This window comes from Coccinella septempunctata, chromosome 3 (assembly GCF_907165205.1).
Source record: "Coccinella septempunctata chromosome 3, icCocSept1.1, whole genome shotgun sequence".
Classification (NCBI taxonomy): Eukaryota; Metazoa; Arthropoda; class Insecta; order Coleoptera; family Coccinellidae; genus Coccinella; species Coccinella septempunctata.
In genome coordinates this window covers 24,361,499-24,386,953 of record NC_058191.1, presented here as the reverse complement: position 1 = coordinate 24,386,953, position 25,455 = coordinate 24,361,499, and the positions used below count along the sequence as shown (strand labels likewise).

At 36.4% G+C, this 25,455-nt stretch overlaps 2 protein-coding genes across 3 annotated transcripts in view; both read right to left on the bottom strand.

The window, feature by feature from the left end:
• Positions 1–1,280: 1,280 nt before the first annotated feature.
• LOC123309513 (cytochrome b5-like) lies at positions 1,281–5,733 on the bottom strand. The gene is made up of 4 exons (XM_044892668.1): positions 5,374–5,733; positions 4,479–4,607; positions 3,561–3,634; positions 1,281–1,449 (listed from the first exon to the last, which is right to left on the bottom strand). The coding sequence occupies exons 1-4, from the start codon at positions 5,491–5,493 to the stop codon at positions 1,398–1,400; spliced, it is 375 nt and encodes a 124-aa protein (XP_044748603.1). The 5' UTR covers positions 5,494–5,733; the 3' UTR covers positions 1,281–1,397.
• A 14,428-nt stretch (positions 5,734–20,161) lies between these two features.
• The window catches only part of LOC123308941 (coronin-7), a 32,826-nt gene continuing 27,532 nt past the window's right edge, over positions 20,162–25,455 (bottom strand). For both annotated transcript variants that reach the window (XM_044891768.1, XM_044891769.1), the window contains one exon: positions 20,162–21,804. In XM_044891768.1, coding sequence (XP_044747703.1) covers positions 21,715–21,804 — 90 coding nt within the window. In that variant the 3' untranslated portion in view covers positions 20,162–21,714. The remainder of the gene's footprint in view (positions 21,805–25,455) is intronic.

Here is a 25,455-nt window from a genome sequence, read left to right as displayed (position 1 = left end):
AGATCTTCGAAACTACGCAGATGATTTTGATACGGTGTTTTTCAATAGATAGGATGATTCAAGAAGAAGATTTATATGGATAATTTGTTAATGATTTCGTTTGAAATATGACGATAATTATTGAAAATGTCGAACGGAGTCTATTTCTGTCCGACTATTATGGACGACGCTGAGAAAACTATAAGCGATAGAGAAAAATGATCAACTAGAATTTTGTATATGCATAAAGAAGTAGTAAATGCTTTCACTTCAGTTTATTGAAAAGAAATTATACATTTTATAAGCAACTGACAAAGATAGTATTATAGTAAAAAAAATACTCTTCTTTATGCATACGACTCAATATACATATGTATTTAGCTCTCAAGGGTAACCGACAATAAGCAGTTTCAACATTGTAAATTTGGTTCGAAAATATGCTCCATTTGGAGAGGTCTTTTGATTGTTTTGAAATGAATCAATACACAAATGAATATTACCTTCATCTTCGGCATTTATTCCTGACAAAAATGCTCTTTGCAGCATATTTCCTCAACGAATAGTTTGCGAGAGGCTCTTATCTAATAAACTCATGTCCGAAACCGATCATTAAAGGAACTATTACTATTACTATTACTACTATTACTAATACTTTCTTACGAGTTACGAAATTCCGTCAGCATCTTGAAGTGGGAGAAGATATGCAAAGAAAATCGGTTTTTCTAACATAACTTCCAAAATTAAAGATACCAATATTGGGTATTATTTGAAGACAGAAGGGGATGTTATTGGATCATGAATCTTTTTTCGGAATCACAAAGGGTAGCTCGCGACAAAGTAACTCTTTTCTGTTTTGTTTTTCAGATTTTTTTTTTTTTTTGATATTACGTATGAAAATAATATTCTCTTACTGTTTATAAATATCAACAAAAACTGAATCTTTTAGGAGTAATTCAACTCAATGAGTAGATCTGTAAGTTTTTTACATCAGTAAGGTCAATCTAACTTTCGACCGTAGGTACCTACCGTTCAAGATTTTTTGTTCAACTTGATATAGATGTACTCTCGAATTACTCGAAAATGGTTAATTTTTTTTAATTAAGAATACCTACCTGTTAAAATATATTTTAAATTATATTTTATATTTTAAAGGAATAGTAATAAGACAAGTATATCTATTTTAGACAAAATTGTTTTTCTATTTGATTCTTTTTCTGAAATAAGTGGGAAAACATTAATGTATTCCATTATTACTTCTTACTTCATATCACAGGTTTATTTGTAAAGTCTGGATGAAAATGATCAGAATCTAATCCGACAGATTAGAAATTTCAGTTCAGCTTTTATTATTCTCGTCTTCTATACAGAAAGACCACATTCCGACTTCCAAGCATCATGATATTTTTGATTAAGCAGAACTATTGGCTTTTCCTCCCACATATTCCACATGATAGAATATCAAGGAAATTCCTGTGAATAAATTCATAAAACACCGTCATTATTTATCGGCGACAAGTTTATTCGATTTATAACATGTAAATAAATAATACTTCAATAGAAAATCTCCCAGTCAGAATAAATTATAGTTACCTATTTATGCTCAAAATTTGTTATGTGGATCCCTACAACCGGAGTATTTTAGTGAAATAGCAACCACTTTCATAATCAAACTATGAATTCCCCTTCAATTTTAAAGCTTCCTGTAAAAATGACAATAAAGGAAGCTTTAAGCATAAAGGGACTTAGTGGGTGCCACATTTTAAAAGATCCACTGAAATAACTCTTTGGGTCAAGAAATGTTACAAATTAAAGTTTCTTATTATTAAGGGGGACATCAAATGCAGACATTTAATTTGACACTGGAGTCTGATTTCAAGGTCAAGTAGATTTTGTTGAATAGCAAATGTTGTTTATGAAGAGGCATATAACGTGCGTTCAAAAAAATTCGTCGTCAAGTAGGCTATGGAATTTTAAACGTCGATATTTCGTGTCTAAACGTAATTCTTAGCTCGTGCTTTACTATTTTCCAGGTGAACTGTCATTTTAGCATTTTGGGTTGTTATTGAATTAAAATTATCAGCAAATTATAAAGATGATTTTTACGGACGTGTGAAAGACTTTTACTATTGAATTCTACTTCAAAATTGGAAAGAAAATTGAAGGAAAATGGAAATATTCTGTTCCGGCGACTTCATTGAAGCCTATGTTGCTGTAGATTATGAAGAATGAATTTTTCCATTGTACTGTTTTGCGATGTGTTGACGAAACAGGTATGTTAAAACGAAAAAGGAAGTGGTATACCAAAAAAGAAAACTCTAGAGTTCAGTAATAATGAAAACATGGTGACAGAAGCTCGACAAACCTCTCTTCAGATTTTATCTCAAGTGGATGGAGTATCCGTTGGCATATGCCACCCGATTTTGAAAAAAAGATATCCATTTGTTTCCATAAAGATTGACATGTTATCAGAAAACTGAAAAGGTTGTGATTACCTAACCTTGTAGCATCCGAGAAAAATTGATGAATGAACTGATGCATACTGACAGTATGCATCAGTCAAAGGCAAAATGTGGACCTACTTTCTTTTATGGAACAATAGCAGAACGTTATGAAGGAGAAAGCATCATGCCTTTTTATAGCTGAATTGAATTTTAATAAATTGTCCAATAGCTATTTTCATGTAATTCAGTTCTTTTAGTTTAGTCATGGATTTTCAGTAATGACTGAATCAATTCAATATTTATAGAGAATTAATAAACATTTTATTGAGAATCTTACTGTGATTTATTCATATGACTGAAGTAACTAGAACCTTCTTACAAAAAACATACTACCTACCACGATCAATTCAAGATTCATGTCTCTTACGTATGAAAATAGTGGACGGTTAAAATTTTTACGAAGAACTTTTCTAACCGCCTCAGATTGTTTGGATTCTTGTCATCTTACTCAATGAAAGAAATGCTTTTCGAAAGTTGGGTGAAATTTACAGGTAACCTTTTCTGAAAAGTGCCTTTCCGTACAAAATTACGATATATAGGTTAATGTCATCATTGTTTACATTTTGGGAAGATGAAGTAATTCAAGGAAAGACATACGTTCAGCCACCGAACATCAGCCTTCAAAATTTCATAGCCTTCTTGACGACGAATTTTTTTGAACGCACGTTAGAAACTGGGCTAATTTTGATCATTTAATTAGCATCTTTAAAAAAAAAAAAATTTTTTCTGATTTGTTATTTGTATGTATACGTAGAAGATTTTCATCATCATAATCATTCTGAACATAAAACACATTTATCTCCACAACGATTCATTTTATGGCAAAAACGAAAGACGGAAGAGACAAAATATTCCCATAGTTTTTCACGGAGATCAAGATTCTGCTAAGAAAAGTGTATCCATATTCCCTATTCAAAAAATCTACTTGATCTTTCATCTAGATTAACAAAAAAGCAGAGTTTGGCAGTGTGTTATATTTACGTGTCTGCCTGCAACTTTGTTTGTGTGCTTAATAAAACTTTTTTTTATTTCCATTTTTGACAAAGTGTCAAATGAAAAGAATATTTTCATCATATTTACCTCCTGTGTGCAGACGTAGATTCGGAATCCTCATTGACTTTTGGAGTAGATTTATTACCACCATTTCTTTCATCCTAGAATCGCAAAATCATCATCAGAAATATTTGAAATAAACTATCAAACGCATAAGGTACTTCAAGCCAAAATAGATAAGTTCATGATATTCAGAAAAGAGATAGACTACTCTTGGCCTGGTGACATACATTTTTATTGTTTTATTGCAAAAATACTAATTCATTCTGCGATCCTGCTAAAAATATCTTTCCATATTTCATAGCAGTTAAACCATTGTTAGAACAGTCGAATAGGACAGATAGTTCAAAATAAGATATAATTCAACGAAAAATTAGGATACATAAGACCCGCTGATATATTAAATCAACAAATGTTACGATCTAAACCACAGAACACAAATAATAATCCAAAGATCTAAACCCATCTCGTCGAGAAAGAGTATATGCTGGTGTCATTTGACCTCGTCAGAGCAACACAACTCATGCCTCAACGAAAATGGAATGAATTGATGGCCCCTTCATTCGATGTCAGTATAGAGGGTATGATGTAAGAATATACCCTAGCAACATCTGGCAGAAAAAAAGATTCAAATCAATTCACACTACCCTAACTTTCAGAGTGCAGAAATATATTTTAGGTAAAATGCGTGTTGGATAGAATAAGAATTTGAAGGTGCCACACTATTCGCGATTGCTTCTAAAATGATCCCAGAAGAATTGAGAATATCCATTTATCCACCTCTTATATTGTATCAATCTCTTAGAAATTACATTCGTGATCATCAAAATCAGCATCAAATATAATAACTTTATATAACTTTAAGTTAGTTTGATGTGATTCTTCGATACAAAGTTTAACTGATCATTTCTGAAATGAATAATTCATTTATTCATTCATACTTACAGGGTGTACTTCCCCAATTTTCATTTTCTTCAACTGTTTTTTTGCTTCAGTAGAATGACCCACGTCAAAAAACGCACTGGTGGCATCTTTGCCAGCATATTCTTCTATCAGTTCAGGTCCTCCAGGATGCTGCAATAGTGTGGATTATTCATACGTATCAAATCAAAATGATAGTTGAAAACAGCCCTTTGCTATTCTAATTGTTTCATAAAATGAATTGGTCAACAAAATTATTTCAAATACTTTCGGGTTGTGGGAATTGAGAAATTCAACATTCTCATAATATAATCCTTGAACTTAAAAAAAAAGGTGCCTTCTCGGTGCCAGAAGTCTTCATTTATATACAGGTTGTTCTGTAAGCCCATACACCTACAATAAATGAGTTGTTGCATGTGTAATAACTAACAACAGGAGACTATACGGTTTGAGTCTTTGGCACATGCAAATATTTTATTAGTAGACAGTAGATTCTTCGGGTCAAAAGAAACACTTTCCTAGACCATTTTTTCTAATTCGGCCCCTATAAAATGATATAGCCATTTTAAGTTCTCACCCCTAGAAAAACAAAATTACCTTCTGAATAACTAGCTAAATCTGTGTTTCTTTTCATCTCAAGAATCCACTGTTAAAATATTTGTACGAGTCAAAGACTCACCCTGTATAGGCAGATGGGACGTATACTATAAGTTCGAATTAGTAATATTGAATATAGATGATGCATAGTTGACTGGAGAATTATTGAAAATTGGGCCGAAAATGAATTGATCATTTTGATTCCCTTCGAACAAATGTCCCTTTTGTTTTTTCACACCACACCCAATGAATGAAAAAATAAAAAAATATTATTCAGATGAAAAGAATCTCAATTTGTAATATTAAAATGGATAATACTTACTTCACTCATATAATTCGTCACATCATAAATACTTTTATCAATAATCACCCAAATATCTTTGTTTGCCTTTCCGTTATTTTTTGATACTTCCTCTCTCGTATATAAAACAATTTCAGTCATTGCGAATTATACATTGACGAATCAATTTAAATCATTGGTTGAAAATGAAATGTTAATATAAATAAAATCTGAATGTACTGAATGATGATGATCGTCAATAGTTTGGAAGTGAATAACGTTTCAATGAAATTATATTTACTTATATCCCAATCGATTGTTGTCATTTCTGCATATCGGTAATTCCTCCAATCCATTGTAGAATATAATTTTCTTAGAAGATTACTGAACAGCGTATCTTCACGTAGACTGATAATTAATTCCGCGTCGCGATAACGAATTAAATTTCCCCACTGATGTTTTCATCTGTTTCGAGGAATTCCGCTAATAGCCCCGTACAGGATGTTCCCAATTCGATGTCCAGTGAAGGAATCTTGGAATCTATAGGAGAGCTACAGCAAAAGAGATGTCTCGTTTCTCAGCTCTTTGTCAGAGAAACAAAGAATGGTGAAAACCTATAAGATCTTTCGTTTTTGAGATATTATAGTGGAAATTGAGATTCTAAAGATTCCGGAAAGCTCACATAACTTTTGTCTTTGAAGCTAGAGATCTGAATTTCAAACCTTCCGCACTGAATGCAATAGCATTCTAAATCGAATGTTCCTTTTTTTTCATTTCGAAGGGTGAGGCAAAATTTCAATTTATCAAAATGAAAACAATGATTGAATGTGTCATTAAAATCAAAAATTTATTCATTCATTAATACAAGGTTTGCCACTAACGCGGATATGGAAAAATCGTGAAAAATAATAAGTAGGTAATATCATTACTATATTCATTCATTCATTGCTCTATCCCATTACAGGGAATAAATCTACAAAAAGACAAAAAAAAGAGCGGACTTATAATTTCTTATTATTACTAATTGCGACTATGTGTCCTCCTGTGACTGAAGAAGAAGAGACCTAACCGTGACCTACAGATCCTTCCACACTCCGGGCATGGATAGTCACCAACCAGATCTGGCCGGCCCTGTATCCTTCTCGAGTCTCCATTATAACTGTGCACCAAAGACCACCACTGTGACCTGTCTAACGGTAGTTGTTCCCAGTTATGATTGGCATTAACTGATTTTAGGGATTGATGTAGTGTATCCTTTAACCGCTTATACTGGCCTCCTGGTTTCCGGGCTCCCTCTGTGAACTCGCCATACAGAGCTATTTTGGGGAGCCTTGTGTCTTGCATCCTCAGAATGTTGTCGCTCCATCTGAGTCGGGCCCTCGTTACTTGAGTCTCAATTGTTGTACAACTAGCGCGTTGCAAGAATTCTGCATTCGAAACTTTGTGGAACCATGTGATGTGCATTATCTGTCTTAGATGAAGTTGTTGCGTTTGTTCAGCTGTTTAATATGTCGCCTGTAGGGCGTCCAGCTTTCGCTTCCGTAAAGAAGCGTTGGGAGGACGACTGCTTTGTAAACAGCTGTCTTGGTCTTCAGATAGAGGTCGTGATTTTGAAACACTCTGATCTTTAGCTTTCAGAATGCCCGTAATGCCGAATTGATACGGCTGCATATTTCCGTGTCCAGATTAGCCCTAGTATTTATGAAGCTTCCCAAGTATTTGAACTGCTCGACCTGTTCTAGAGTTTCATTCTCCAGGATGATATCTGTTTGAAGACTTTCTGGCGGACATACCAGGATGTTGGTTTTGTCGAAATTGAGTCTAAGGCCTAAAACTTCGTATATATGTTTATAGATGTTTCTCACTCTCCTGAGCTCGAGACCCACTAAAAACCCTACTGCTTCTTGAATTTTGGTTCCGGGCATTTGCCTATAAGCCGTTCATCTCTTGGTCGGTTTTCTTCTCGCACACTATCGTGCTGGGATTTATGTGTTTATCCTCTATTGGATTAACACTTTATTGAATTTTTCAATAAGTTGTTATTTTAATCTCTTTTTAATTGATCTCTTGGTCTCCTTCGGTAAATTCGCATTCTCCTTTTGTCTTCCTCTGGGTCGTAGTCCACTAGTCTCCTGAGTTCTTGATTCGGATGGTTTTTCGCTGTTTCGAATAATTTCTCTGCTTTTCTGTTCATGAATTCCGTTATGGTTTCCCATTTCAGGTCCTTATAAATCTGTCTATTCCTGACAAACCAAGGTGCATCTATTGCACATCGTAGCAGCTTGTTTTCAGTGGCCTGAATTCTTTTGATATGGCTCTTTGCCGCGAAACCCCAGGCAACTGATCCATAAGTCAGTTGAGGCCTAGCAACGGCTTTGATTATCTTCAATTTTGTCTCTTTCGACATGTGGCTTCTTCTTCCTATCAGAGGATAGAGTCTATTCATCGCTGCTTTCGTTTTGTCGATTGCTTGTTTGATATGACTTTTCCAGGTAAGTCCTTTGTCAAGCGTTATTCCTAAATATTTGGCTTCATTTTTCCAGTCGATTTCTTCGCCGTCAACATCCAGTTTTGTTGTGGGTCGCAGTCTTCTCTTCTGTAGTAATATTGCTTGGCTCTTTTGTCCATTGAGCTTGATTTTCCACTTTATGCACCAGTCATTTGTTTCGTCAATCGACTCTTGTAGAACTCGTTCTATTATTTCAGGGTTTCGGTGTCGAGTTGCTATGCCTGTGTCGTCAGCATATAACGTTAGCATGGTTCTTGGATTTTTCGGATGGATTGTGGATGTATATGTTGTACAGAAGTGGCCCAAGTACTGATCCTTGGGGTACTCCAGCCTCTATATCTCTTGTTGAGGAGCATTCTCCTCCCACTTTCACGTAAAATCTTCTATTTTTGAGATAATCCCTGATCAACTTGCATATTTTGATCGAATATCCAGCACATCTCATCTTATATATTAATCCTTCATGCCATACTCTGTCGAATGCTCTGGCGACGTCTAGTAAAACAAGACCTGTAGCTTGTTTATTTTGGAATCCCTCTGTTATGTACTCTGTGAGCCTTAATAATTATTGTTCTGTTGAATGCTCTCTTCTGAATCCGAACTGTTCTGGTGGAATTAGTTCCAGATTTTCGGTTTCCTCATTTAGCCTCGTGGCGATAATTCTTTCTACTACTTTTCCTAAAGCCGACAGTAGACTTATCGGTCTGTAGTTTTGTGGAAACTTCTTCTCTTTGAATGGTTTATTGAATACTATGACTTCTGCTGTTTTCCATTTTTCTGGGTAGTGTTCTGTCCTCATAATTCCATTCGCGATATTTGTTAGAGCGGCTATACCTTTTCTAGGTAATTTCTTCAACATAACATTCGTTATTTTATCGCTTCCGGGAGCTTTCCTCTTCTTCAAACTTCTAATTATTTCCCTGATTTCATTTGGCGATGTTGGCTTGTCTATTTCAGCAGTCGCTGGTAATTCATCCATTTCTTCATCATTTTCTTCAACCAGTTCTTCCAAATCTTCATTATCGTCGTCTATCCTGTAATTTATTCTCGATTCTCGTTCGATCGAGTCCGCCAATGCATCTGCCTTATCAGTATTTGTATAAGCCATTCCCGTTTCTCCGTGTAGGGGTGGAATTATAGTCTTTTCTCCTCGTAGGCTTTTTTGCATTCTCCATGCAGAATGATCGATTGTATTCAGTTCTTGAACCCTTTTGTTCCATCTGCTTGTTCTTAGATCTTTCAGGGCATTTTTCAGAACTTGGCTATGTCGGTTGAGGTTTCTTCTATTTAGATCATTTTTGTTCATCCTATATATTCTTCTGAGTCTTCGATTTTCTTGTATAAGATCCTTTACTTCTTTAGGCGTATCGCCATGCGGATGACTTGGAGCTGGTCTCTTCACTCTTCTCGTGCTTTTTTCGTAAGCTTTCAATATAATCTCTTCCAGTTTATCAACCGCACATTCCAGATCGTCTGGAGTGTTAATTGTTGGAATTTCTGTTATTTCCGATTGTATTAAATGGCTGTATTTAGTCCAATTGGTATATTCTCTTATTTCCAGCAGCTTTTCTCTTGGTTCTTCTCCAATTGTCAATTCCACGGGATTGTGGTTTGAGGTTCCATCTTCCAAAGTTTCAATCGAGAATTCTTGAGTTATATTTTTCAATATCGCGATATCTATTACATCTGGTATTCCTCTTCCAAAAGCAAGATATGTCGGTAGCTCTGGTCCAATAACTATGGCATTTTGTTTTTCGGCGAAATCCTTGAGTTTTTTGCCATTTCTATTCTCTGTTATGCTATTCCATAATGGGGATTTACAGTTGAAATCTCCGATGGAGATTTTCGGGTTTGATCCTTCCAACATGTTGTTTATCTCTTCTTCCAATAGATTGTTTTGTGGTGGCTTATACGCCGAGGTTATTTCGACTCTTTGCCGATTTAATTCGACAACAATCGTCACTTTTTCTGTTTTTCCTTGTGTTTCGTCGGATCTACTTTTAAAGTAGTGTTTCAGATCTGTTCTCACCAAAGTTGCTACTCCTCCTCCGGTGTTTGTAATTCTGTCACATCTATATGTTTCATAATTCATGAAATTCAGTCTTCTGTTCCGGTTTATTCTTGTTTCCTGTAGGGCTATAATATCAGGTTGTCTTTCTGATATTATTTGTTCTATCTCGGCTTTCCGAGTGTTGATCCCGTTTATGTTCCACGAGATTATCTTGAGGGATTTCTTCCTTATATCCGTAAGGTCCATTAATTCAGTTTACTGAATAATGCTTGGAGTTTTTTCTCCATTTCCCTCTCAATTTTCAACATTATCTTGTTGAAAATTTTTTCCGTGAAGATATCTAAATCATCGGCTGATTCAGATATCTTTTTCTTCTCCTGTTGACTGTTCACAGCTTGTTTCATTGTAAGCTTTTTCTGTCCTTCTTTTTTCTGGACGGGTTTTGGAGTCTCCCTCTTCTTTTCCTGCTCTGTAGGTTGGGTCTTCGCTACTTCCTGAATTTTTTGTTCAGAAGTTGTTGTTTTTGTTACCTTCTTTTTCTGTTCAACTGATTTTCGGGAATTTTTCTTTCTGGTCACCAACTTAAACTCGCTACATCCTTTGTAGCTAGCTGGATGGCCCTCTTCTCCACATAAGACGCATGTGGCATTTCTCTCTTCACCTTTTCTGGTGAGTGTGCAGTCATTGCTGCTGTGACTTCCTGAGCACTTCACGCATCTCCACGGGAAGGAGCATTTGTTTTGTGCATGTCCGTACCTTTGGCACCTAAAGCACTGGCTTGGACTTTCAGGCCTCTTTTTATGTTCAACCACAATACAGAGGTTGTAGAGTCGCTTCACTTTGAAGATTTCCTTTTTCTGGGTTTTAACCAGGTAGAGAGGTATTGGTTTCTTTGTTTTGTTCGATGTCATTCTGGACACCTCAGCGTCTGTTATTCCCTGGAATATCAGGTCGTCCTTAATCAACGCAAGATCAGCGTCGATTGGTAAATGCCTAATAACGGCATATATCTTCTTCTCCTCCTCCATTTGGTAGGTAAAAAATTCTTTACCATGCTGCTCGAAGAATGTAGTGATTTTTCTAAAATCATCTACAGTTGACGCGATGATTTTTATACCGTCTTTAACTGTAGTTGCACGGTTGTAATTTATCCTTTTTGTGTAGAGAGCTTTAGATATCTCTACCCAATCTGAGGTGCCCATCATCGTGATGGGTGGAATTTTATCTCTTTTAGGCACTTCCGTTGCCTTCTTGACAGTCTCCTCATCAGAAGAGGAGCTTTCTTTTCGCGCGCGTTTAGTTGGGGGCGCGTTTGGGGCCTTCGCGACCTGCGTTGAATCATTTCTCCTTGTTTCGGGTTGTGAAACAATTCCTATAAGGGAATTATTCTTGGAACCCGCTACCGGCTTTGTGATTGCGGCGTAAGTGGGAGATTTCGTCATATTATTGCGGGTCATTTCCTCCCTCAAGAGGCGCATCTCACCGACCAACTGTGACACAGTTTCAGTCAGTTTGACTATTTGAGCTTTCAACTGCCCATTTTCTTCTCTGAGCTTTACAAGCTCCTCGTGTTCGCCTTCGCTGAACTCTTCAGCATCGGTCGCTTCCATGTAGGAACCCTCATTATCTGAGGTTTCCGACATGGTTTTATAATCAAAAATCTCAAAATATCAAACAATTTGAAAATAATAAAATATTCAGAAATCTTCACTGAAATAGTCTAATATAAATCTATGGTATAAAGCCGAATGTTTTATACGCTATGATAAAAATCAGAAAAGAGATACGAAAAATAAGATCACCTGATGTTTTCTGCAGTACCAACGAGAAAAAAAATTCTCTGGACACTTAGGATGAACACCAACTTTGAAAATTTTAACGAATTAAAATTCCGATAACAAATATAGAACCTACACAAACTTCACAGACGGAATCAAATATTCCGTAGCTTGGTTAGTGGGCACTTTCACCTCCGCTTTCTCTTTTACGGCACTGTGACACTTCGACTTTCTCGTCCGCTTTCTCTTTTATAGCACGTGATAAAATTTGTACGGGTTTGCGGTTCAGGTTAAATAGACCTGCTCCATCAAATCTGAATCTTATCCCAACACCTCTTACAGGCATATTCATGTCAGCAATTATCGAGACAGCTATGGCGAAAATATTGAACAGTAAAGACGCTAACACGTAGCCTTGTTTCATTCCAGAGTTGGTTAAGAAATTGTCGGTTGTAGAGCCATTATGCTGTATTCTAGCGGTGTTGTTGGTATGAAAGCTTTTACACACTGCTAAGAATTTTTCGGGTACTCCGAAGGCGTCCCATGATTTTCCATAGCGCTCTCTGATTCACCAAGACGAAGGCCTTACTTATGGAGAGTAGAGAGAAGGAGAACGGAACGATCGACGTACTAAAAATGTGTCCCCGAAAACGGGAAACGTAGGATAGGTGTCGCTGCGATTGCAGCGGGTATCGATAAGGGGTGGGGATTCAAGCGTCAATTTGCCATGAACGGCCTTCATTTTATTTTAGGTTATGTGTCATCGTAGGTTTTTCTGATGATTCTTCAAATACCTTTCTTCAAATCTATATTAAATATGAGTACTCTGAATTATATGCAATAAAATGCAAGTCGAAATCAATGAAATTCAAAAGAAATCACTGATCAAAAAAATTGTACCTACTTTTGTTTATCATTGTTTTTTCAAAGCAGCTATGTTAGTTGGTTTACCGTAATCTTCAAAATTATATGAATCCGTAGTGAGGAGTAGTACACATCAAGACAACAAAAGATAGCAGTCTCAGATTTATCACTTAGGTATTAGAGAAGATTCTGTAGCCAATACTCAGCTGAGAAGCGATATAAACCATATATTATGTTATGCCAACAAAATTCTTCAAGAATATTTACTTCTGAACCATGTAGTTTTATTGGTTAGATATTCTTATTCAGAAGAGTCAACTTCTCACGAGGGATGACAATTTCGATTTCGTTTATAATGAATCCATCATCTTTTTGATATCTTCATCGCAAAAGTGCTCTTGACACACAAATTGATTCGGTGTCGATTCTTGAGATAAGGTTTTTTCCAATTTTCTCTCAAAAATGCTCTCGGAAATTTTATCTCTTCTCCTTTTCTTTCCGATGCCAAAACACTCTTATACTAGCGCACGCTTCAACATTTCACCATGGTCATATGTTGTTCTCTTATCAAAAATCGTAAATAATAATATTCCTATCATCTCTCACCAGGGAAACAGTTCACTTAGCCAACGAGCCAACTACAATTTGATTTGTATAAATCAAAATTTCGCACTCTCGTGATGGCCAGCGCGCCTGTTGGCAAAAGCATGAACTACCCTATTGGTACATATTTTAGGGGACAAAAAATCCGTGGTCTCAAAGCAGCGATCGTTCTCCTTCTCTCTACTCTCTATAGCCTTACTTAAATCGATGTAGGCTGTATAGATCCTTGATTGTTGTTCACGGGCCTTCTCTTGCAGCTGTCGCAGTGTAAAAATTAGGTCCACCGTACCTCGATTTGGTCGAAAGCCGCTCTGGGATTCAGGTAATAGCTTTTCTAAGAGTGGAATCAGACGATTAGCCATAATCTTCGAGATAATTTTACCGGCCACACTAAGCAACGATATGCCAATTTAAAATTTAACGTATCGCCCTTGTTCTTATAAAGGTTCATAACTAAAACGTCCCTGAAGTCTTGTGGCACATCTCCTTGTTCCCAGGTTTTGCGGAATAGTGCTAGGAGACTATTGACAATGTCTCCATCCAGGGCTTTGAATATCTCCGCTGGAATGCCGTCTAGACCTGGTGACAGTGGTGACTTTCATATTTTTTATCGCACTTATGATTTCCGACATTGAGATTTCGTCATCAAGCGATGTCATGGGACTATAGTCGGGGAGCAGGTCTAAAAAAGATAAATCCGAGTCGTTATTTTGATTCAGGACCTGCGGGTTATGCTCCTTCCATCTTTCGAGAATTTTTGTATCATCGGTTAGGACAGCTGCATGAGCATCTCTTGTAGTAAGTTAGCTTTACTGCTTGGACCATAAACAGTTTTAATAGCTTCGAAAAATCGCCTGTAGTCATGGTTATCGGCGTAAGCTTGTATTTCCCTAGCTTTTTCTTTCCACCAGCTATCCTTGATATTAATTATTTCTTGACGGACCTCGCGTTTTATGTTTGTAAGACTCTTTTGGGCTGCAACATCGCCAGGCTTGTTAATTGCCGTTTTCATCGCTTTTTTGTGTTTTGCCTCCAAAAGAGGTGCGATATGAGTTTCGCTGTCGGCGAACCAGTCTGGGGATTTTCGGGAGCGTTCTGTGTCCAGTATTTCTTTCGCTGTATTTGTAAGAGATGACTTGAAGCGGAGCCAATGACTCTCAATGTCGTCGTTATAATCCGGTGGTGTCAAGCTATCTTTGACGGCAACTGTGAATCTTTCTTTTGTAGAAGGGTTTTGTAGTTTGGAGATTTGAAGGCGCTCTCTTAGATTCTTTGGCTTGCATTGGTGTTTTGGGAGCATTGATATTTTCATTCTCGAGATTACAAGCCTATGATCAGTCCAGCACTCCAGATCTGCTCAGTGTTTAGTGAAACCTCTGATGTAGATAAACTACACCTCCTTTTACACTGGTGTAAATTCCATCAGCAAACGAATACTAAAATCGAGTGTAGAAAAGTGCGCTATACTTTTTATGCAAACGAAAGGACCTTGTGCCGTGTTTCCCTATTATTTCCGGCCACGGTTCTGAGTCTTGACATCTACCCACTCTGGCGTTGAAGTCACCAAGGAGAATAATTCGTTTCCGTTTTGGGATTTTACTTAATGTAGCAACCAGTGTTTCGTACAAAATGTCCTTTAAGTTGTCAGAGGAGTTCAAAGTGGGTGCGCATATTGCAATGATGTCCACAAACGTGTTATTTGCTGCAGGAAAGCGTAGGGTCATCAAACGTTCTGAGATGCCAACTTGATTTTTGGTTAGTTTGTCGGCCAGGTCGTTTCTAATGGCAACCCATTGTTGTCTGATTCACCTTCCGGCAAGCCTTTCCAGAAAAAAGTATCTTTGAGTTAATACTCAAGGACGCTATCAAGCTACCTTCGTCCTTTTTTTTTTTTTGGTGTAGCAGGGGGAAAATCTGCAAGACAGAAGAACCACCCTCATCTCCTGAGGGGGAACAGTGTGGGGTTTCTCACTCTCCTGAGCTCGAGACCCACTAAAAACCCTACTGCTTCTTGAATTTTGGTTCCGGGCATTTGCCTATAAACCGTTCATCTCTTGGTCGGTTTTCTTCTCGCACACTATCGTGCTGGGATTTATGTGTTTATCCTCTATTGGATTAACACTTTATTGAAATTTTCAATAAGTTGTTATTTTAATCTCTTTTTAATTGATCTCTTGGTCTCCTTCGGTAAATTCGCATTCTCCTTTTGTCTTCCTCTGGGTCGTAGTCCACTAGTCTCCTGAGTTCTTGATTCGGATGGTTTTTCGCTGTTTCGAATAATTTCTCTGCTTTTCTGTTCATGAATTCCGTTATGGTTTCCCATTTCAGGTCCTTATAAATCTGTCTATTCCTGACAAACCAAGGTGCATCTATTGCACATCGTAGCAGCTTGTTTTCAGTGGCCTGAATTCTTTTGATATGGCTCTTTGCCGCGAAACCCCAGGCAACTGATCCATAAGTCAGTTGAGGCCTAGCAACGGCTTTGATTATCTTCAATTTTGTCTCTTTCGACATGTGGCTTCTTCTTCTTATCAGAGGATACAGTCTATTCATCGCTGCTTTCGTTTTGTCGATTGCTTGTTTGATATGACTTTTCCAAGTAAGTCCTTTGTCAAGTGTTATTCCTAAATATTTGGCTTCATTTTTCCAGTCGATTTCTTCGCCGTCAACATCCAGTTTCGTTGTGGGTCGCAGTCTTCTCTTCTGTAGTAATATTGCTTGGCTCTTTTGTCCATTGAGCTTGATTTTCCACTTTATGCACCAGTCATTTGTTTCGTCAATCGACTCTTGTAGAACTCGTTCTATTATTTCAGGATTTCGGTGTCGAGTTGCTATGCCTGTGTCGTCAGCATATAACGTTAGCATGGTTCTTGGATTTTTCGGAATATCGTGGATGTATATGTTGTACAGAAGTGGCCCAAGTACTGATCCTTGGGGTACTCCAGCCTCTATATCTCTTGTTGAGGAGCATTCTCCTCCCACTTTCACGTAAAATCTTCTATTTTTGAGATAATTCCGTATCAACTTGCATATTTTGATCGAATATCCAGCACATCTCATCTTATATATTAATCCTTCGTGCCATACTGTGTCGAATGCTCTGGCGACGTCTAGTAAAACAAGACCTGTAGCTTGTTTATTTTGGAATCCCTCTGTTATGTACTCTGTGAGCCTTAATAATTGTTGTTCTGTTGAATGCTCTCTTCTGAATCCGAACTGTTCTGGTGGAATTAGTTTCAGATTTTCGGTTTCCTCATTTAGCCTCGTGGCGATAATTCTTTCTACTACTTTTCCTAAAGCCGACAGTAGACTTATCGGTCTGTAGTTTTGTGGAAACTTCTTCTCTTTGAATGGTTTATTGAATACTATGACTTCTGCTGTTTTCCATTTTTCTGGGTAGTGTTCTGTCCTCATAATTCCATTCGCGATATTAGTTAGAGCGGCTATACCTTTTCTAGGTAATTTCTTTAACATAACATTCGTTATTTTATCGCTTCCGGTCTACCTTCGTCCAAAAAGCATGTCTCGCTTAAGGCAACAATTGCAATGGATGTTCGTTACAGTCAGGGGCGGATCCAGGATTCGATTTTGAGGAGGGGGGGGCACAACCTCCCCCCGCCCTATTCCCAACTCTCACCAACCTAAAATTTTCTATTCTTATCTGAAAAAATACTTTTTTATGGTAATGCACGAACATCTTTAGGAAAGTTACTTTAGGAAACTAGATGTGCCCGGATGTCGAAAATCGGTCAATTCTGCGTCGATGAAGACGTCTTGAATTGTTATTTAAAACGGAAATGAAAAGATCTCTCTTTAGAAAGATGCACCCTCATTTTAATGATGGTGCATTTTTACATAAAAAACACAACCTCATTACATTTTTCATAAACCCCTTACTTTCGTAGAAATTTGAATTTATTTCCGAAACCATGAGTTCCATTTGAGAAAAATCAGTTTTTTGCCGTTTTTGTATCGAGTGACAAGACGAAGAACAGCGCAAGTATGTCACAAACTAAGTGTTTTTCACGAAACTCATCCTAATCTCAGTGAGCTATTTTCAAAATTTCAGCTTCCCAAAATATGAAATGCCTTTTCTATGACTATTTCTTTGGATTAATGTTTTTGGAAAATTTTAATGAAAAACCGTTAATATCTCCGAAAGTATCAGGAATGGGGAGAATGAAGTACAAGGCAAAAAAAAACTCAGAGATAGAGAAGCAAGAAAAGTTATACTAAATAGGGTGTCCCATTTGAAATAACGAAGAGTTTGTAGTATTTTCTCGTATAAGCTGGCAATGTCGCAAAATTAAAAATATTTTAGTCAGATATATTAGGAGCATAAACCGCATATAGTACCCAAATTTTCAGAACAATCTTATGATCCTTTCTCTGCAAACGACTAATAATAGGCCACCCACCGTAGAAACCCTAAATATAATGGTATAAAACAGTTACAGAAATCAAACTAAAGTACCAAATGGAAATTACTACACAAAATTGATCTGTCATATACCGTATCTGGTAGAGGCAAATTTCATTGCAATTATTATTCATTGGCATAACACAAACCTTGGCAAATCTATTCTTTCAGATTCACAGGTTTTGAGTATTCCATTCTTCAATATTCGCTGAATCCGTCAGAGGTAAATAAATCATTATTCTGTCTCACGTCTCGCTTATTTTCATTCGGTTTTATTCAAATTGGTTTCTCTTTCTCACGTTACATTTCGTGTGGAAATATGCTATGAATTCCAACGGAGAATGGATTTATTTCCAAATTCGCGGCAGATATATGTTTCGATCTGCCACTCAGAAGGGAAGGGTACAAAGTGTTCTGAAACTTCAGTACCAAATTGAAAAGATCGTAATAATTGAAAGTATTTCAGTTCGTTATATTTATTTTTTGAGAAAAAAAACCACAATTATAAATTAATTTTTAGTGGCCATCAGTGATCACTGGTGGTGTGTATAAGAAGGCTATCATGGTCCCTCTTTTCACTCATTTCTTCACCACTGTTACAAGAATATTTTGAGACATTTTTGAGCGAAAAAATCTATTTGTTCGACTCCAACAGGCAGAACATTTCTCAAATAATTGCGCATTTTATTCAACTAGCAATGTTTGTTTGAATTGCTTGCACCATGTCCTAGGAAACCATAAGCATAAAGTGAGGTCATCAGGGTGAACTCATGCGACTCACATCAAGAGGTTTAAATTACCTGAGGCCTGAGGGTATTCGTTTTTTTAAGGAGATACAAGGCGATAATTAAATGTTGAATGAAATTTCACAGTTCAATAAATGAACTAATCAAGAGAATGATTTCAAATTTTGCAGTAGTGTCCCGTTCACCGCCTTCGATCAATAATTTTTTTACAATTGAAAAAGGGGTCCAGCAGAGTTCGGGTTAACAGTTGAGTGAGGGCAAGACACTTTCCACAATAGTTAGGAACAAGATTTTTTCTACAAGCGCTCGAAATATATAAGTACATATATCCATTTGACGAAACAGATCAATTTTGATTTGATTAATTCATATATAATGACAGACGTGATTCTGAATGCCGTTACACTTACACGATGAGCTCCTCATCGTTGGCGTTCATAGGGACATGACAGAATTTAATTTACTCTATAATATTTGCGTCCAGGAAAGTGACTCTTTGCAACTTGAGATGCGTGCGGAAAAAGGAACGCTCACGCTTCTAGAAAAACGGATTTATTTATTCAAGTCAGTAGGAAATAGTTTTCGTATACTAAACTTTTGAAGATGATATCGCTAAGATGGCGGCCGTCTGCAGATGTAGTCGATTTCGGAAGTTTTCGACCGCTTTTCGGCATATAGCGAGCCGTATGGCTAGGATTTCTTATCTTCAAGGGTGAGGGTGACCACCACTCAATGAGACCAGACATCAATAGTTGATATTCAACAACAAAAAATAAAAATAACGCCGAGAGCAGAGAAGAGAATTGGACAGAGATATTTCAATTATATAGCGCCGAGATTGTTCCCTCTTTTACCCCATACGATACGAGATATGAGAAAAAAGAAGAAATTTGAAAAATAGTAAAAAAAATTCTCAATTTGGAATCGGACCTTCGTCCATAGGAAAATAAATTCTACCTGATGATGCAGCTATGAATGAATAAATTAATAATTGAGTAGTAATTGATCTCTAATGACTAAAATCACTGATACGGGACAATATACCGATGAAGACCAAGAAGGACAGACTGAATATGTAAATAATATAATATCAAAATGTCAGCCTTCCTGAAATGGTTTCTTGACTTCTTTGCTGTCATTCACTTAGTATATGCCCTATAGGATAACGTAGCATTTTGAAACTTTGGGGGCGTCTGTCTCCTTTTACCAGCAGAATTGGAGTCTGACAATTTCATGTTCCACTCCTGAATATCTAAATCCTACAGAATCAAAATGTCAGCCTTCCTGAAATGGTTTCTTGACTCTTTTGCGGTCATTCACTTCGCATATACCCTATAGGATAACGTAAGTTTTTGAAACTTTGAGGGCGTCTGCCTTCTTTTACCAGCCGAATTAATGTCTGCCACTTTGATGTTTCACTCTTGAATATGTCAATAATATAAGATCAAAATTTCAGCCTTCCTGAAATGGTTGGAAATTTCACTATTTTCTTCATCAAAAATGGCGTCTGCTAGGCGTTGAGCAATGACTAAAACGTCCTCCCAAAAAATTTCATAATCTCAATTGTGTAGATGCAACAAAAATAAATCTTCCTAAAATGACCCATAAGGGAGAGCTGCGAGCTGCGCACTACAGAACGCAAAGTCTCCAGCAGGCAGAGGTGTCGATTTTTCTTGGAGAAGGAATCATATAATGAAGAATCAGCCTTCCTAAAATTCTTGCTCGTAAATGTTGCTAGTTCTTAGAATAATATTATTATGTCTCATTTACTTTTAAATCAAATATTAACTTATACCGAATGTATTTTCCATGAAGCCGCTACTGGATACTAGATATTTCAGTCTTCCACTTCCACACTTTCCGACGAGGCTATATTTCGCTCTAAAAAATACTACGTACTTGCTGTTTCAAGGTATATTCACTATTCATGAACTCTTCATACATTGGCTACAGGCCAGCGCCCTTTCGCCTTACATTAACATTCTTGACACTGACAGTCGAACAAAATGTAAATAAAGAAAAAATTTCACACAGAAGCTACCCTCCAAAGTTTTTAGAAGACATGTTCTTTTGTAAAACTTGTTCCGCACTATAAGCACTCTGTGCGCATCTTTCAGCACAAGGTCTGAGAGGTCGTGCCAGTGTTTGTGCAATTTAGTTTAAGCTTCATAAGAGCATAGAATTGTTCTGCAACTTTTGTCGTCATGAATGGTGAAAATATTTTTGCGTTTAGGTATTTCTTTCTTTCTCTTCTGACAGAGAAGATGGACCTGAATATTTAGCTCTTTTATGATGTTGAGAAAACCAATAGAGGAATTTCGTATTTTAATTATCTTTTCAATATGAATTGCACGGAAGGACCAAGGGTCATACCTAATAGACCTATCGCCAATCGCAATTGAGATAGTTGAGTCTGACAGCATTGTCACATCAATTTTCAATAAGAAAAGCTACGTCGTATATAAGTTTATATCATTTACGCCACTGCCTTAGTGCCATTCCATGTATTTATGTTCCAATCTTTAACATTTTCCATTTTCGATTTCATAAAGATCGGACGGAGCACAAGAACTGAAGAAAATGGCGCGAAGCCATAGATTCACCTTAACCAATGATGGAACATTTCAAATAATTATGTCAGGCCTTATTTTCTTTTGGATCAGCATTTATGGGTCGTTCTTGGCAACACGGAAATAATATTCGTGTGCACATAGTGCCGAAACTTTTAGTTTTACCAATAGAAAACGCTATTAATAAATATATTATTGGTTAACTCACGACTCAAAACGTATCAAGGAATTTCATGATTCTGAAACAAGGAGTGTAGATTGGGTGTGAAATTTTTTTCTGATAAAGCATAAATTACAGAACAGTAACATACACTTACTATAATCTTCAATGTGTAAAAATTTTATGATTAAAAAACTGGATGCGTTATAAAATCTTTGGCTTCATACAAGCCGTTATAATTAGAAGAATATCATAGTTGGTAAATAGCAATAAAAAGATAAAATAGAAATCATTCTGAAAACATCGCGACCACTGAAACAGTACAGAATACATCATAAATAAATGAGATTTCAGGATTAACAACTTATAGCACTCTTAATGGAGTCCCCTGGACGTCAGGGCGTTCCCTGAAACGATTCTCATAAGGTCGAAATCTCAAACTTAGTCACATCATCAAACCAGCGACTACAGATCGAAAGGCTGACTGATTGTTTGTGGGAAACTCCGACGGACTAACAGGCTAAAAATCTTCAGTCACGCTAACAAGATGTACATCCACAATAGCATCACACTTTCATTAAATAATATAAAAAAACGATTTAAATAGCATATAAAATGTCATGAATTTACCTTAGAGTTACTCTTATTCTATTATGACTATATTATATTAATGGAATGGTAAAATTAGGTTACCGCAATAGAAATTCGTTGAAGAATGAAATTCAATCCCACTCTTTCTCGTCCACACCTTCCATATCGTCTTGTTCTAATTTGAGGTTGATCTCCATTCTGTTGCTAATTGCTTTCTGGATCTGTAAAAAAGAATCATCGATTATGAAACTCTTCCAGAATTCGATGTCCAGTATGGTAATCTCGGAAACTAGAAGAATTTGAACAAATCCGATGATACGTTTCCGAGCTCTTTTTCAGAGGAACAAAGAATGGTGAAAACCGTAACCTCCCACGATCTTTCGTTTTTGAGGTATTAGAAAAACATTAAGTACATTTTGACGATCTCGAAAAGTTCTCATAACATTTTTGTCTTTGAAGTTACAGATCTGAAACTTTAACCTTCTGCAGGCACTTATATACGTGAAATCTACTGACCAACGATTTCTTTCCAATTCGAAAATAACAAATTCAATAATAGTTTGCTTAATAATTCGAAAATCAGAACAGGAAAATTTTTGGGCTCGTCAGTGGATTTTACGTAAAGAAGTGCCTGTAGAGGGTTAGAGTTTCAGATCTGTAACTTCAAAGACAAAAAAGTTATGAGAACTTTTCGATATCATTCTCATTTTTTGCTTATATCTCAAAAACGAAGGATCGTAGGAGGTGAAGGTGTAGTTTTGCTCTAGCTATTTTTGTTTCCGAGATCCCCCACTGGCATCGAATTTGGGACACACCTGTACAATAAAGGTTTGGAAATTAAAGGCTTATTGACAACAAAAATCCTTAGTTTTATGAAGAAAACGGATGACCCATTTCCGAGCAACAAAGAATGGTGAAAACCGCAGCCTCCTACGATTCTTCGTTTTTGTGTTTGGAGCAAAGAAATAGATTTTGGCGATTTCGAAAAGTTCTCATAACTTTTTTGTCTTTGAAGATAAAAATCTGAAACTTGAACCTTTTACAGGCACTTTTTTACGTAGAATCCACTGATGAGCTCAAAATATTTTTTCATTTCGAATCATTAGGTGAACTTTCATTTTTTTTAAATACAAACTTTTATTGAATTTGTTATTTTTGAAAAAAATTGGAAAAAATCTGTTGTCAGTAGATTCTTCGTATGAAAGTGCCTAAGACGGTTCAAGTTTCAGATCTGTAACTTCAAAGACAAAAAAGTTATGAGAACTTTTTGGAATCGTCAAAATCTCAATTTTTGTTTATAACTCGAAATCTATAAATGATAGGCCGATTTTGTTTTCATATTCGGATTAGTCATGAAAAAAGAGCTAGAGAATGTGTCATCCGTTTTCTTCTAGCTGCTATAGTTCTCGAGATCCCCTCAGTAGACAACGAAATTTGCCCACTCTGTATATCTGATAAGGAAACAAGCATGTTGCAGCAGGGGAGGATCTAAGATATTTTCCAAGTGGAGTTGCGAAATAAATGATATATTACTCAAAAATTGTCACAGAAAATTGGACAGCAATAAGACAATTATTATAATATCGCCGGCAGCGACAATTTGAAAAAATTCGTTCCTTTCTCGAGGCTGTAATGAATTAATTCTTAAGTGAAACCTTAGAACACAGATAGTTGGAATGGACATTTAATGCTACGAAAATTTTTTTTTTAGTACACACATTTGATGCTTCTCTGTCTAGCGCGACACTAAGACAGTGGCTCATATTCAAAAATTTAGATACTTTCTATCTATTCGTACTGAAAATTGATGTGACAATGATGTCCGAGTCAACTGTCTTAATTGTGATTGGCGACACTAAGCAACTATCGCTCTCCAGTCTTTGAAATGTTTATTTTCCATTCCATGTATCTATGTTCTAAGAATGAAACATGAACCACAACAATAAAATAACAACACATTATTATACAAAGTTAAAAAAACATCAAATAAAATAAAAAATTTCCATGGGTTTTGAAGTTCTCGAGCCTTTTGTCCGGACATCAGGCCCGGATCTAGGGGGGGGCAAGCGGGGCGCTTGCCCCGGGCGCCAGCCTAAGGGGGCGCCAAAATCAACCAGAGGTTGAAATTTTTTACTTTTGATTTTCTCGGAAAAAATTAATTTCCTAGTGCTAAAATGGAAACTGTAGAATGGAAACATGATAAACCATCACTATGCCTAAAATCTTTAAAATCAATGAGGGATCAATTAACTGCATATTATTCAGTCATCTACGAATGACCGCCACACTTGGGTGAAATAGGTTGAAAGATCTGATATGTTTACACTGCGTCGCAAGCAGTAATTTCTTTGCCTGGGGAATTACCGACCCATCGCCTTCTCATCTGGAACTAAGGGCCAAAATTTCCGATTTTCTATAGACCATAACTTAAAAACTAATCCTTTCAGCATAATTCTGTTTGCATATTCGTAATCTATGCCTTAGTATAATAAAAACATCAATTTTGGTGGAAATCGGTAAGATCGAAATTTTTTCAAATTTTCCATAGATGTATCGAGTTTTTCCACCATAATTTGAGCCCCCCTTTAACTTTGTTACTGAGAGAGGTACAAAAAAATGTTTTATGTAAAAGTTTCACGAAATTTTTTTTTAATGTTTTCACAAAATGAAATATATACAGAGTGGGCGATTTTCTGAAGAATATTTTTGGCCTCCGATCAAAACCGAATTCATTCTGTACACTAATTCGAGGGCGTAGAACACGAATATGTAAACAGATATTTTTAAAAAAATTTACTTTTCAAGTTATGGTCGATGGAAAATCGGAAATTTTGGACCTTCGCGGAAAAATTCATAAAATCTGAACCGTTCGAGATAGATGAATGAAGTGTGGTTTTTTATATTTGCAAAGAACCAATTCATCACCAAAAAAACAGCATATGACTAGTGATTTTTTTCTAGCTGCTACAGCTTCTCAAAGTTACCCAATATTTCCGAAATTTTGCACTAAAAGTGATTTATTCCTCAAAATACTGATCCTCCAAAAATCTAATTGCATATTCGTGACCTACTTTGAATTCATATGTAAAATGATCCGGGTCGATATATGTAGTTAAAAAAATAAATTTTTGTTCGGAATAATTTCGTTCATGAAGCGCGGTTAAAAACGATAGACGATGGCGGGTTGCAAACGACATTCTTGTAAATACAAACTTTTGAATTTTTTTTTATTAATGCAATTTTTGGGAGTATTTTGGGAAAAGAATAACTTTTAATGGAACAATGAGAAAAAATATCTTTTGATGGAACAATGGAAAAAAAATATGAGTGATTTTATTCCAAAGTACTCATCTTAGGAAAAATCTGATATTCGTAATCTATACGACCTCGAACTAGTGAAAAAAATAACTCGGGTTGAAAGCGATGACGAATATGCAATTAGATTTTTCCTACGAACCTTAGTAGGGGGGGGCGCCATCATGAATTTTTGCCCCGGTCAGAAAAAATCGTAGATCCGGGCCTGCCGGACATGCTTCGTTTACGATTTACAGGGCATTGCATGTATTGCAAATAAATAACGTATTCCTCGATATTTTCGAAACGTTATAGGTAAGATATTTGAAGGAGATTTAGTAAAAATGGTCACCTCATCAAGGTGATTATTTCACGTTGAATACCTGTCTTCAACTACGGTGGCGTGCGCACTGGGATTGACTTTCATATTTTGTGAAAAAAGATATAACGGCACTGCTTTTTTCAAAATCAAGTTCATTACTCATTCAATTTAGAACAAAAAAAAAATCCCTGCTTTTTTCTCTTAAAGGTGTCAGTGCTTTTTTCTCTTAAAGGTGTCAGTAAAAAATTTGTTATTC